Raw genomic sequence first — 15,908 nt, 5'->3', positions numbered from 1 at the left:
ATTTTTAGACTTATTTTTTAGTTCTTTAGAGCTGCAAAAAAAAAAAAAAAAAAAAAGAACCCATTTGAACCAAGTGCTTTCTGTGAGGTAGAGACAGTTTGAGGTATTACTGGAGCCAGATAGATGTTGATTCACATTTCCTGTATCTCTTCTTTCTTCCTAATTGCAGTACCCTGGACAAAGTCCTTTACTCTCTTAACTTCATTTCCCTATCTGTAAAATAACAGATGATACTTAACTCTTAGATTCTGGTGAAGAATTAGTAATGTTAGCACTTAATTCAATGTCTATGATATGTACGAAGTATTCAGTGTAAGCACATTTTCACTTCCCTCAGTTTATGTTTAAGCACTCAAAATATGATTATTATGTGGATTTCTACATGTTAAATCTTATTTTATTAAATCAAAAAAGTAACCCCCTTCTTTTATGTTATCTGTACCATGTCAGAACTGTTCTTTTTGATTGAGATATACAAGAAAGGAAGATGTCCTTTAAGGTCTGGTGAAACTAAATATAGAATTCCTCTTTAGAATAAGTGTAAAATTAGTTTCTAGATCAAATATTGACTATTCCAAGCTTAATTAAATCCTATCATGTTATAATTAGTTTTCACTCAAAAAGTTTTCTTTTTCTATTTCATAGAATATACTTTTTCATACTCTCAATTCTCAAGATTTGTTTTTCTCCTTTTAAAATCTGTTTTGGTATAAATACCAGTGAAGTCTTGAAGAATTATTATAGTTTACCAAAAGGCTAACATTTTCTAAACTTCAAAATAAATAGTTCTTAAATTAGAAACTTGTGTTTGGAATTCCATATATTTGAAATAACAAATACATTAATTATTATCTATTTAGAATGATACGTTAACCATGATAGAGATACCCTGTAATATAACAAATCTGTGTACCAGGAGCTTCTTTTCCCTTTGGTGATGCCTTTCACTCTTACGGCTATTCTTTCTAAATACCTGTGATAAAGCACTTAGAACAGTTGAAATAATTTTCCTGTGTGTTTTTCTTAAAGCAGGGCCAGCCAGCACAAGCCTCTCCATCAAGTGGAAGACAATCTGGGAACAGTGAACGGAAACGAAAGGAACCTCGAGAAAAAGATAAAGAAAAGGAAAAGGAAAAGAATAACTGTGTCATTTTGTAACAAGTACTAAATTCTCCTGGAATTACCTGTATGTGTTGAGAAACAAAACCACAGGAGGAAAGGAAGAAAACCTGATAAATACCGTCTGTGCCTGATTTCCCAATGGATTTTGTTCATGTTTTTCAGGGGAAAGGTTGTTACTTTGTTACAATCAAACTTCTTCAAGTCATACAATATACTCTTTATGAGCTGGAGTTTCATGTTACAAGTTGGAAATGCTGTGTTGTCATTCATGAAGAATACTGCACTTGTAGCCAAATAAGCAAATCACAGCGAATTTTGTGTCATAGTGACATTCATAACTCATATCAGTTAGTAAGCTATTTTATCTTCTAACGATGAATGGAGGTATTTGATTTAGTCTGATTCCTTCCTGAAATCTAAGTATTAGCACAATAGTTTCTGAAATTTTTGCAACATTAAATTATGATCTAATCCATGAGAAACCAGGGGTTTAATATGGGATTTAAAAAGAAAAAAGTACAAAAAATAACAGGAATAAATGATCCTTAATTGTATATTGGACTAGTTCAGCCCTTGAACAGCTTTACCTTTCTTTAGTAATGTACATTTTAGATATTATCTTAAGAACCAATAATGGAGCTTGGATTTAATTTAGATAGAAAAAAATAAAGATTTGTATTTCTTTTCCAATAGCAAAAATTTACATAACACTAATATTATAACCTATCCAAATCAGATATTAATGACTTTGTAGTGTTGTGAAATTTTGAGGAATTTTGAAGTCTTTAAGTAGGTAACCTGGACTGTAGCTACTATTTATTAACAATGTGACAAGTGAGTTTAAGGAGGAAACCACAGTGGATGCTAGGCCTTGTAAATATGAGGGTATAGAAAAGCAGATAGTTCAGTGTCTACCTTTTTCTAGAATAACCTTGAACCTTAAATTTTAAATCATGTTTATTACTAGAAAATTAAATTTACTTATTAAAACCAACAAAAAAAGCACATTTCTATGAGAAAGTAAAAGATAATCTGAGTCTAGTGAAAGACGTTAATAAAAATGAGAGTAGATAAGAGTTTAGAGGAATTTATGTAAAAGCAAGAAGATTTTTTAACTTATGAGAACCAAATAAACCTAAAACATCTTACAGTGTTTATAGAATTCAGAAAAAATATTTATTTAACTTTATTATGAGGCAACACATATTTTCCTGTATTTCTAGATATAGTTTGGACAACTATCCTTAATAATCCTTTTTATATGCTTTATATTTAAAGTTTGTTTTAGTCATTTTTGAAAAAAACTGCTGCTGCAAGTAGTGTATAATTTACATTCTGAGCCTCAGAAAATTTGTTTAAGAACAACATAACATGACCTGAGCATCCACTTGGAGAATATTTCTTGTGGTCTGGGTGACAAAAGAATACAAAAAAAAAAAAAAAAAAAAAAAAGTCTAGAATTTTTTTTTTTTAATGTTATATCCTTAACTTTCTCTGTGATCCAAAACCAGTTATAGGATGAATCTATATGTAAAAAGTGTTATTTATAGAAGGAATTATTCTAAGGGGAAATAAATCCAGGGCCAAGCTGTATCTTTTATATCCTTCTATTTTGCATGTCTATTTGTGTTACATAATTTGTTATTCCTTCAGACTTCCTACTATAGAATGATAAATCATCAGAGAACCTGTTTGGGGTATAAAACTTAGATATAAAATATTTGGTGAGTCTCTTGGTTGTTACCCAGAATATCTAGACATTGGTAAAGTAATCAGATGTACTATAGAACTCTCCATTGGCTAAAGCAAGTTGACCTTAATCCAAGTTTACTCTTGATATCACTTGGTGGAAGGAAAGTTCAAACCTCAAGGTTTGTTCTTTCCAGAACAGATAGTAGTGACAGTGTATTATATTTTAATAAAAAAAAAAAAAAAAAACCTTGGATAATTTACAAAAGTATATTTGAGGCATATTTTTCCATAATTATATACTTACCTATTTATTACCCTTGAAGAATATATGTGTAGAAGTTATTCTTCTGTTGTTTGTTCCTATCATCTTAATTTGTTCCAAAGATAATACTGCCATTCTGCATTCCCTCTAGAAGAAAAAAAATTCACTCAAAACCAGCAGTGCTGCTATCAGATAAGTAGATGTCAATGTGTACTTATGAGAAAAAACTTTAAAAATAATGCAGTGTGTTTGTTAATTCACTCTTTTTCTATGTAATATTTCCAACTCAGACTTTATTACATTCCTGGAATTCAGTTTGATATACCAGTAGTAATAATGATTAAATATTTGCTTTGATTACTGTGAGGGAAAATTAAATATTCAATTCTATTAAAATTAACTTCTCAGAGATACTGCTGTCCTTGCAAATATAACCTTAAAGGTTATAAAGAATCTAGAGCATTGTATCTTTATTTTATTTTGCTTCAGGTAACAAGTTATACATTCAGGCATTTCATTGCCGGTTTGCATTCATAGGAATTTGATAGTATTTTAAAGCAGTTTTTTTTTTTTTCACACTATTTTGTAATACTTGACATTGTTACATATACTGCTACCAGAAATTAGAATTTAAACCTTTTTGGTTTCAATATTTATAGGCTAGATTACAGGCACATTTGAATCAACCAAATCTCTGTTAGAGCTGGCAAAAGAGGCAGATGAAGCCGGGCATGGTGGCACATACCTGTAATCCCAGCGGCTCTGGAGGCTGAGGCAGGAGGATTACGAGTTCAAAGTCAGCAAAAGTGAGTCACTGAGCAACTCAGTGAGACCTTATCTCTAAATAAAATAGAAAATAGAGCTGGGGATGTGGCTCAGTAGTTGAGTGCCCCTGAGTTCAATCCCTGGTTACCCATCCCACCTCCCAAAAAAAAGATGAATGAACGGTCACCAAGCTTTCATCTTGCTTTTGAAAAGAGTATTCCTTAAGTTTTTATTAACAATACGAATGTTTTCTTCTTGTCAAATCCTATTGCATCAACAATGCTGTGATGTACAGTAATTTACAATACTTAAAAGCACTTATTGCATGGGCACATGTGTGCATATTTCCAAAGCAAGACTTAGCTTCTCAAAGCAATTTGGGATCGTTCCCTCAAATTTTAAAATCACCATTTTAAGGATATTCACACACCTGGACTGGGAATATGGCTCTGTAGACTGCCTATAGACTTAGAATATAGTGTCAGAGTGCTTGCCTAGCATGCCTAAGGCCTGGGGTTCAATCCCCAACCCTACAACAAAAAAAGGAAAAGGAAAAAAAAAGGATATACACACACGTGAATTTACACAGACTAAGCAGGATAGTGTGAAGCAACTAAAATCGGCATTAGCTGTATGCCTATACAGTGTACTTAGGTAAAGTAACTTCCATGTTTCAAGTTAGTATGTGAATGAAGCTGAGATTTAAATCTGGAATTAGCTTTTGGAATGTATCTTGTTTTTATTGTTTTATATTTCTTGCACTTGACTGCTTATCCCATATTATGTTTTGAATTCTTTCTCATACTTCTTGATTTTGGCTTAACAAAGTAAGTTAGTATCAGAGATTAATTGACTGAACTTAACATTAACCATTTTGTACTTAGTCAAAACCTTCTTAGCATTTTGTTTTCAATGAATAATAAACTAAGGTAACTTCAGTGATAAGAGATCTTGAGAGGAAAGAAAATTAGAATGCAAACATTTAAGACTGGTTGTGGTCCCTACATTAATGTTGGCATATGAAACAGATAGTTGTAAAATCCTGCTGGAGAAAAATTAAGACAAGAATTTCCAGAACTGCCCTCAAAATGTCTCATTAATTTAAATTTCCTTTAAAAAAGTAAAAACCAAATCAATTATATTTTTGCTTAACTTTATTATTCATTGTACCAGTTATTTTAAAAAATGATGGAAAGCTTTATAGGTTTTACCTATCACAGTCGTAGGCATACTGGAAACTTACTAATGTTTAATAAAATAATATGAAGTCACTAAAGACAGTCTATAATTTTGTATTTAAGGAACTGGACATGTAGAATTCTGGATCATTTTATATTTAAAAATACAACTTTTTGTTTTGCCTTGGGCAAAGTTTCTGTGCCTCAGTTTACTCTTTAAATAAATAATGCCCTTTTGCACTCTCCCTCACTCACTCTCTTTCTCACTCTTCTTAGTGCTTTGCACTCCTGAATAAAGGGAATAGTATGAGCACAAAATATTACTTAAATTATCACAGATCTTACACATCTTTGTCTTGGATGCGCAGACTTTCTCCAATGACAAGTCATTTTTTTAGTCCTGTCAAAATTTGTTGAATTATCTTGTCTTTGAGTATGGCATCATGTCTTCCCAAAATGTATTTTGCAGCTGCTTTTCTGTTCTGTAGTGTCGAATTCAAGAGCATTTGAGAATTATAAAAAGCATTTTAAAACCTATTTTTTCCAATATTTTTCACAGATCTAAATGTTTGATTATATTTGCTTTTTTCTCCATGTTATAGAATAAAATGCTATCACATTACTGATATATATTAAAACATTTGCATGGGTGGAATTGATTCGAATCTTTCAAATACTGTCGTTTTAGGGGTATTGATGTTACTTGTGTTTTTTAGTGTAATATGTAATTTGAGGATGTGCAGTTATATTCATTCTGAAGGTGACTGAAAATAGTAAAGGATCAACACTTTTAAGACTATTAAGAAAACATTATGAGAAATTAGTTACTTTTCTCAGGTGAGAATTTAAAATATACTAAATTTTAAAATTAAAGATTTCCTGAACAAAATAAATTGCAAAATAGAGAAGATGAATGTGAGGGCAAATTCAGGTTGCTAGAACTTAACTTATTTTAAAGATCTATGTAAGTTTTAATTCATGCATGTCTCTTAGTTAATCTTGATGTTTTTGCCATTAGAAAATAGAATTCAATAAAGTGGTATATACATAAATATTTTTACATGAAGGACTTTAGTTTCTAATTTCTGCTGATCTCAAGGAAAAAAAAAAAAACAGGGTAAAAGTTTTAAACTGTTGCCTCAAGTTCAGCTTTGTCCTATTGTTCTGTGAAAGGAGGAAATTTAAACTTGTCTAACTAGGAGATATTTTTTAGGGAATGGTACCAAACCAGGTAAGATGTTGGAATACTGTGGCATAAATATAAAACCTAAGGTTTGAAACACAGTGGATTTAAAGAATAAAAAGAAGTATTCTACTTTGCCTAATATTCTAAGAATTTCTTTAAACCACTTAATTTGGCACTGATAGCTTTAAAATCTTTATATCCATCAGCACCATAATATCTTCTTTTGAGAGACAAGGATAATTTATAAATTAGAGATGCACAAAGCAAAATTCTTTGGAAGGTGATCCTTTGGTTAAAGTAGTTATTTTACAGTTTTAAATAGAAAGTCATGGAACTGAAATGCCCATTTAAAGTCACAAATCAAAACCAGTCCAAATGTGCATTGTAATTGAAATAACCTACAAAGCAATTGTAACTTATGCAGTGTGTTTTAAGACTGAGATTGGTATTTAATATTTGAAGATTGTCTCAATTTTGTCAGTGTTTTTGTTATTTTTCACCTATTGTATGAAGTAACCATTTTTCAGAGTACACAGGATATCTTAGCTTTGTAGATTTTTTAAAAAACGGGATTTGAAAAGCCTCCATTGGCTTTTGTTTTGCTGTTTTCCTCAATAAAATGACAACTATTGTCACAGATCCACACATAACAAGTAAAACAAGATGACAGAAGATTGATGTATGATTACTGCCTAGTAGCAAAAGGGATTATCTTTGCCTGTGAAATTTCACAGAGTTACTCCGAAAGTCATTTCCTAATGCTAGTGCATGTGAATCTTTTTCCTTGAGTTGTGCAGAATGATTGAATTGAAAAATATTTAGGGAAATAGCAAGTGAAATGAAATAATGACTGCAGAGAAGTTGTAATCTTAAAATATAGCAAAAAAGAGAAACAGGTTTTCTTCTTCCACTTTAGTGTTGGACTAATTGGGTCAAAAAAATTATTATGAAGGCCTGGGCTTATAGTACTGTGGTAGAGCACTTGCCTAGCATGCAGAAGGCCCTGGGTTCATCCCCAGTACTGCAAAAAATATAAATAAATGAAAGTAAAATAGAATTTACTTTGACATACAGATTTCTTTGTGCCAGACCAAGATTGGCCAGTTGAAACAGAGTTCCTTCTCAAAGAGTTTAAATATACATACTGTGTTTCAGTGCCTTTTTTTCTCCTCCTTAAACTTCCTATCTTAATACTCTTTCTGCTTCTGAAATAATTCATCTAAACCTGGCAGAGTGGCACACACATATAATCCCAGCTAATCAGGAGGCTGAGGTAGGAGAATCACAAATTGAAGGTCAATCTGGGCAATTTAGCAAGACCCTGTCTCAGAAAAAGGGATGGGGATATAGCTCAGTGGTAGAACACCCCTGGATCAAATTTCCAGTACCAATAAGTAAATAAATAATTTTGTTTTGCTTTATGACCATCTTTAATTCCAATTAAAGAATAACAACTGGAGATTAATAGAAAAGAGCATTGAAATACATTGTTTGAATAAGGACACCTAAATGCATTTACCAAGCTTAGTGTTGAACTGATTTCTATGAAACAAATGTATTGTTTTCTATGCTAATTATGCTAAAACTACTTAATTCTAAGAACTATGTTTTAACAAGTTTCAAAACTTCCATTTTTAGATATTCCTAAAAAGGCATATTGAATATAGGTGGGAAAGGATAAAATATTTATGACAGAATTATTCAGTATTATTCAGCATTTAATTTCATGTCTGTTATTGTACCACAAGTGTAGTGTTGTTGTTGGATTAAAATGTTGGGTGTTTTTGTTAATATACTTAAAACTGTAACCAGTGAATAACACCTGTAGTATTTTTTATTATAGATTATATTTTATTTCAATAAACTTTGATATTTAGACCAAATAGTCTCTGCTATGTGTATTCATCTCATTAAGCTAGGAAGACGGGGGAGAGAAAGAGTTGGCTTATTGATTCACATTAACCTAAGACTGATTCTTAGAATACTTGGACCAGTATTTGAAAAATATAGACCCCTCTGTCATAAGAGGTAGTAAATAAAGAAACAATGGTACACCATATAATACATAATCCTTCAGGTAACTGTGAGTCTCTCAAAGACAGGGTGCATATCTTATTCAGTTTGATTTTCATGGTCTTTGGCACTCAGAACTCAAATCTGTTTAAATTTTAAATTCCTGTATTATGTAGTTATGTTGCCTGTGCTTTAAATAAGTCAGATAGTTAAGTTATTAGTTTCTCCTTTTACATAAAAGTTTCATAGATAGAATTAAAATCTTTAATCCATAATGCCCCCTCTGATTTTCCCTGGTTATCATCATGTCACCTTGTAGAGCCAATGGAAGAACAGTTGGAGAATAGAATCCTTAGTAAAACTGTAGTAGTAGCATTTTACTTCCCATTTTGTGCCCTTCTTGTGGGGTTTCTTCTCACTTTATATTATCCAATGAAGTAAGCACTTCATTTGTTGGAACTGTGATCTGAGGCCAAGCTGTCTGACCCAAGAACCTGCAGGGATTCAAATAAGTCTAGGCCAGATCTATGTTCACATTCTTTTAATTTGCATTTGTTTCATATTCTACAGGAATGTTCAAATTTAGGCCTAACAGCTGGGTGTGGCAGCATGTGCCAGTAGTCCTGACTACCCTGGAGGCTGAGGCAGGAGACTCAGAAGTTCCAAGGCATCCTGAGAAAACTAGCAAAAGCCTATTTCAAAATTTAAAAAAAGGGTTGGGGATGTAGCTTGGTGGTAGAGCACCTCTGAATTCAAACTCAGTATCACACACAAAAAAAGAAGAAAAACCTTCTGTTATTTTGGTTGGGATTGTATTGAATCTACAGATCAATTTGGAGATAACATTTTAATATTTAATCTCAATCCAAGTAATATGATTATCAATAAATTAAACTTCATCAAAATTTAAAATATTTGGGGTTGGGTATAAAGATCAATAAAATGTTGGGGTTGGGTAGAGCATTTGCCTGGCATATACAAGGCCCTGGGTTCAATCCCCAGCGCTACACACACACACACACACACACACACACACAGAAATTATAATGTTTATACTCCTAAAGACACTTAAGAAAATGAAAAGGCAAACTACCAACTGGAAGAAAAATATTTGTGACGTTTGAAAATGCTTTATATCAGTATACAATTAACTCTTATAATTTAATATGAAGGAAAAATAATAAATGGCCAAAGTTTGACAAATATGCACATGAGAAGATAGTTCACATCTTCAGTCTTTAGTGAAATATAAACTAGATCCATAATGAAATATCACAACATACCCACCAGAATAGATAAAAAGATCAATAATAACTAAATGCCAGTTTAGATGTGAAACAACTGGAACTTTCTTGCATTGCTGATGTGAATATAAATTGACACAACCACTTTGGAAAACAATTTTGCAGTTTCTTTACAAGTTAAGTGGTGTCTCATGCCCATAATCTCAACTACTTGGGAGGTAGAGGCAGGAATATCACTTGAACCCAGAAGTTTAAGGCCAGCCTGAGCAACAGAAAAAAAGGTAAACATTGGGACTAGCTCCGTGGGTGAACACATGCTGAGCATGCGTGAGGCCCTGGGTTCAATCCCCAGCATCTTCCCCCATCCAGAAAAAAGTTAAACATATATCTGCCATACAGTCCATTATTTCACTCTCATTTACCCAAGAAAAATAAAAGCATATGTGCACACAAAGACTTGTACACAAATTCAGAGCAGTTTCATTGGAAATAACCCCAAACTGCAAGTAACTCAAATGTTCACTTCCAGGTGAATGTGTAACACCAAAATGTGATTCATCCATACAGTGGAGCCCTACTCACTAGTTAAAAGGAATGAACTGTCAATAAAAGTAACAACCAGGAGAACTCTCAAGCATGAGGAATAAAAGAAGCCAGGTAAAAAATGAGTGCATTCATATGATTCAAGTTTTATTAAATTCAAGAAAATGTAAACAAAACTATGGGACATAAAGTAGACCTTTACCTGGAGATAGGGTGAGGGATAGATGGGAAAATAGATCAAAAAGATGAATAAGGAAACTTTTGAAAATTAGAGGTATGTTTATTTATTTTAATTATCATGGTTTCATTGGCATGTGTTTGTGATGATCAAAACTTATCATTATGCAGTTCTACAGAGGCAGAAGCTATGCAAAAATGAACCTCAAGTAAGTCCCTGTTAGCCTTTGTTTAGTATTAGGCCAAACATGCATAAGGCGAAACCCAAAAAACAGCAAAATTAAACATAGCAGTTATAAAATGAGTAATCCCAGAGTTATGAAGGGCAAGAAGTCCAAGTTTCAACCAGTCACGGTAGAGTTCTAAGTGGTCAATGGAGGCCATGAAGAGACCACCCCACACAGCATTATGAGTACACCATTCCTTGAATGAAGGCTATGCTACATCTGCTACAACAAAGCCTCTAACCAAGGACCAAGGTTATCAAACTTGTCAACACACTCCTTGAAGGTAGACAACAAAATCCAGACATTAAATATTAAAGCATTCAGTATGTCCAGCTAGGCACAATGTCACACTTGTGTAATCCTGGTGACTCTGGAGACTAAGGATCACAAGTTTGAGGCTAGCCTCAGCAATTTAGCAAGGACCTAAGAGACTTAGCAAGACCCTGTCTCAAAATAAAAACATAAAGATCTGGATGTAATTCATTGGTAAAGCACCCTGGGTTACCCCAGTACCAAAGAACAACAACACAAACATAATGTCCATTGTTCAGTATAAAATTATTAGTCATGCCAAAATGTAAGAAAATGTGATCCCTACCAGGATAGAATTCGAATAATAGGAATGGTAAAGACCTTAAATACTATGTAGTTAACTATACATGTAGTTAAAGGAAAATACGAACATAATGGAGAAATTGAATATATAGAAAAGACCCAAATAGAACTTTTAGAGATTTAAAGAAACACAGTATGTGAAATAAGTTTTTCACAAGATGAGGTTAACACTGAATGAAACATCGCAAAAGAAAAGATCAATGAACTATTAAAAGCACAAAGATTAAATGTATGAAAAAAAAAAATTCAGTGACCTGAGAGGCAACATCAAATTAGAAAATGCTTGTAAATCACGTACCAGAAAAAAAGTTGGGAGAGAAGATTATAGAAAGGAAAATGGTCAAAAGTTTCCCAAATTTGATTTTGAAAAATAGTTACAGATCCAAGAAGCTCAACAAACCACAAATAGGAACACAGATGCACATATGCACATGTGATCAAATTGTTGAAAACTAATAATAAAGAGAAAGTCTTAAAGCAACTGAGAAAGGCTCAGGGAGGGAGGCAGGACAAACTGTATAAAAAAGAACAGGAAGAAAAATGACAGACTTTCCATTAGAAACTAGGGAAGCAAGGAGACCATGACTTTTTTTTTTTTTTTTAACGGTACTGGGGATTGAACACAGGGTCACCCTATCACTGAGTTACATCCCCGGAACTCCCCCACCCACACACACACAGGGCCTCACTAAATTGCTGAGGCTGGCCTGGAAGATGCAATCCTCCTGCCTCAGCCTCCTGAGTTGTCGGGATTACAGGCATGCACCACCACACCAGATCCAATTTCATTTTTGAAGGATACTTTTGCTGCACAGAGAATTTTCCACCCCATCTGCTCTTTAAAAATATCATTGTAGGGGTTGGGGATGTAGCTCAGCTGGTAGAGTGCTTGCCTAGCATGCATAAGGCCTTGGGTTAAATCCCCAGCACCACCAAAGAAAAAAAAAATTCATTGTTGCCAAATATGGTGGCAACTGAAACCCTGGGTTCCATCCCCAGTACTGGAAAAAAAAAAAGTATTTCAGATCAATCATATTAACAATTACATTTAATGTAAATGAACTATACATTCCAATGAAAAGACAGCAGGGGCTGAGGGTGTAGTTCAGAGTTAGAGCACTCACCTAGCATGCTTAAGGATCAATACCCTGGGTTCAATCCCTAGCAACATACACACACACACACACACACACACACACACACACACGACAACTTTCAGACTGAATCAAAAGCAGAAACCAATGATAAAGCTGTAACCCCAACTGTAACACACCTGTAACCCCAGCCACTCAGGAGGCTGAGGCTAGAGGATCTCAAGTATAACACCAACCTCAGCAATTTAGCAAGAGCCTAAGCAATTCAGTGAGACCATCTCTAAATAAAATATCAAAAAGGGTTGAGATTGTGGCAAGTGGTTGCCCCTGGGTTCAATTCCCAATACCCATAAAAAAAAAAATGAGGATTTTCAAGATGGCGGCCTAGCGGGCGGCTGCATTTCACGTTGCTCCAGGACGCAGGATTCAAAAGAGGAGATAGTGAGAGACTTGGGACCAACTCAAAGCCGCCGGGTGAGTCTCTCCCGTTGGGGAGGCGTCCGGGATGGGGCGGTAGCCCCGGAACGCAGGGAATTTGTGAAGTGGAGTTGCTCGGCGAGATGCCCCTCCCCCCGCTGGAGTGGTAAACATGGACAACTGGGATCATCGTAGAGGAGGCGGCTCAGCATAGCGCTTGAACTCGGAGCAACCACTGGGGCTCCGGGCGGCTGCCTGAGGAGGAGCTGCGTGGTGAGCTGTTTAGACTCAGAGTAATCGCTTCTGAACACCCGGGGGTTGCCCGGAGGAAGAGGAGGAGCGCGGCGGGTCGCTTGGTCTAGGAGTGACTGCATCAGAGCCACAGGCGATTACCAGAGGAGGAGGCGAGTGGTGAGTTGATTGCACCCAAAGCGACCGCTCCTGAACACCGGTGGCCTGCCTGGAGGAGGAGTGCGGTGGGTCACTTGGTCTCAGAGCCACCGCCCCTGAACACCCGGGGGGCTACCCCGAGGGGGAGGAGGAGGAACAGGGCGGGTCACTTGGGCTTGGATGACTGCCTAGGGCTACGGGAGGTTGGCGGGGGGAGGAGACACGAAGTGAGTTGCTTGGGCTCCTAGTGACTGCGTGGGAAACCCGGCCGCTGTCCGGAGGAGGAGGTGTGTGGCGGGTCTCTGGGTCTCGGAGCTATTGTACAGGGCTCCAGGTGGCGGCTCAGAGGAGGGGCCGCATAGCCAGGCGATTAGGTGCAGAGCAGGGTCCCAGGAGCTAGGTGGATTCTTGCTGGAAGAGCCACACAGAGACACGCCTAGGGGCGGCGAAGTTTCCAGGACTGCGGGCAGATTATCTGGGAGAGGCAGCCTAAGGAGACTCGCCTGCGGAGGGTGAGGCTCCCAGGCCCAGGAGGTAGGTCCGGGCCCCTGGGATCGTTGCAGAGGAAGACAGCCCAGCCCAGGTGGTAGTTGTAGATTGAGGGGAACCTCTAGGAGGGGAACTGACCAGCGAGACGTCCCCACCGACTGAGTCTTCCCTACCGGGAGAGGTTTTCCCACAGGGACAGTTAAACCAGAGACACAGGCACAAATAGGCCTTGCCTCAGCCCGCAGCCTACTTCCCCGTTGGATGACCATTGGTCAACAAGTGGAGACACCTCTGCCCACTAGCAGGGAATATACACCACCTGAGGGTCACCACCCTGGAGAGGCAGCTTCTTCGTGGAGCTCTGCATTATCAACCTCCTCCAAGACTTCAGGCTACTGAAGGATAAGAGGGGATATACTAGCAATCTTCAGGAACATTATAAGTCGATAGAGGAAATCTGCAATATCTTAATGACCCACTGATTCCTGAACAATATGAGAAAACAAGGGAAGAAAATGCCCCAAACAAATCTAGATGTTACATCAATAGAATCCAACGACAGCATGGCAGAAGAAATGACAGAAAGGGAGTTCAGAATGTACATAATTAAAATGATTAGGGAAGCAAACGATGAGATGAAAGAGTAAATGCAGGCATTGAATGATGAGATGAAAGAGCAAATGCAGGCATTGAATGATCGCACCAATCAACAGTTAACAGAGCAAATTCAGGAAGCAAAAGATCATTTCAATAAAGAGTTAGAGATATTGAAAAAAAACCAAACAGAAATCCTTGAAATGAAGGAAACAATAAACCAAATTAAGAACTCCATAGAAAGCATAACCAATAGGATAGAACACCTGGAAGACAGAACTTCAGATATTGAAGACAAAATATTTAACCTCGAAAACAAAGTTGAACAAACAGAGAAGATGGTAAGAAATCATGAACAGAATCTCCAAGAACTATGGGATATCATGAAAAGGCCAAATTTGAGAATTATTGGGATTGAGGAAGGCTTAGAGAAACAAACCAAAGGAATGAACAACCTATTCAATGAAATAATATCAGAAAATTTCCCAAATCTGAAGAATGAAATGGAAAATCAAGTTCAAGAGGCTTATAGGACTCCAAATACACAAAATTACAACAGACCCACACCAAGGCACATTATAATGAAAATACCTAACATACAAAATAAAGACAGAATTTTAAAGGCTGTGAGAGAAAAGAACCAAATTACATTCAGGGGGAAACCAATACGGATATTAGCAGATTTTTCAATCCAGACCTTAAAAGCTAGAAGGGCCTGGAACAACATTTTTCAAGCTCTGAAAGAAAATGGATGCCAACCAAGAATCTTATACCCAGCAAAGCTTACCTTCAAATTTGACGATGAAATAAAATCATTCCATGATAAACAAAAGCTAAAAGAATTTACAAAAAGAAAGCCAGCATTACAGAACATTCTCAGCAAAATATTCCATGAAGAAGAGATAAAAAACAAAGAAGCAAATCAGCAAAGGGAGGAATTATCCTAAAGGAACTGTCAAATAAAGGAGGAACCAAGATGTGTCAAAAAATAAATAAATAAATAAATAAATAAAATTTTAAATATGAATCAATTGACTGGGAATACAAATCATATCTCAATAATAACCCTGAATGTTAATCGCCTGAATTCATCAATCAAAAGACATAACTGGCGGATTGGATTAAAAAGAAAGATCCAACAATATGTTGCCTGCAAGAGACTCACCTCATAGAAAGAGATACCCATAGACTAAAGGTGAAAGGATGGGGAAAAACATACCATGCACATGGACTCAGCAAAAAAGCTGGAGTATCCATCCTCATTTCAGATAATGTGGACTTCAAGCCAATGTCAGTCAGAAGGGATAAGGAAGGACATTTCATACTGCTTAAGGGAAGCATAAATCAGCAAGATATAACAATCATAAACATCTATGCCCCAAACAGTGGGTCATCCATGTATGTTAAACAAATCCTTCTCAACTTTAGAAACCAAATAGACCATAACACAATAATACTAGGTGATTTTAACACGCCTCTCTCACCACTGGATAGATCTTCCAAACAAAAATTGAACAAAGAAACCATAGATCTCAATAACACAATCAATAATTTAGACTTAACAGACATTTATAGAATATACCATCCAACCAAGAGCGAATACACTTTCTTCTCAGCAGCACATGGATCCTTCTCTAAAATAGACCATATATTATGCCACAAAGCTAATGTCAGCAAATACAGGAAGATAGAGACACTACCTTGTATTCTATCAGATCATAATGGATTGAAGTTAGAAATAAATGAAAGAGTAAAAAACAGAAACTACTCCAACACCTGGAGATTAAACAATATGCTATTATATGATGAATGGATAACAGAAGATATTAGGAAGGAAATTAAAAAATTCTTAGAGGTAAACGAGAACAAAGAAACATCATATCAAAATCTCTGGGACACT

At 35.8% G+C, this 15,908-nt stretch overlaps 1 protein-coding gene across 2 annotated transcripts in view; it reads left to right on the top strand.

The window, feature by feature from the left end:
* Mindy2 (MINDY lysine 48 deubiquitinase 2) overlaps window positions 1-6,167 on the top strand; it is an 88,549-nt gene extending 82,382 nt beyond the window's left edge. The window contains exon 9 of one of the 2 annotated variants that reach the window (XM_047538724.1): window positions 1,033-6,167. In XM_047538724.1, coding sequence (XP_047394680.1) covers window positions 1,033-1,158 — 126 coding nt within the window. In that variant the 3' untranslated portion in view covers window positions 1,159-6,167. Of the gene's footprint in view, window positions 1-1,029 lie in introns of both variants that reach the window. The other variant, XM_047538723.1, reaches the window with a different exon arrangement.
* The last annotated feature ends 9,741 nt before the right edge of the window (window positions 6,168-15,908 follow it).

Source organism: Sciurus carolinensis, chromosome 2 (genome assembly GCF_902686445.1).
Source record: "Sciurus carolinensis chromosome 2, mSciCar1.2, whole genome shotgun sequence".
NCBI classification, from domain to species: domain Eukaryota; kingdom Metazoa; phylum Chordata; class Mammalia; order Rodentia; family Sciuridae; genus Sciurus; species Sciurus carolinensis.
Note: the sequence above shows the minus strand (reverse complement) of the source record. Positions and strands in the feature narration are given on the sequence as shown.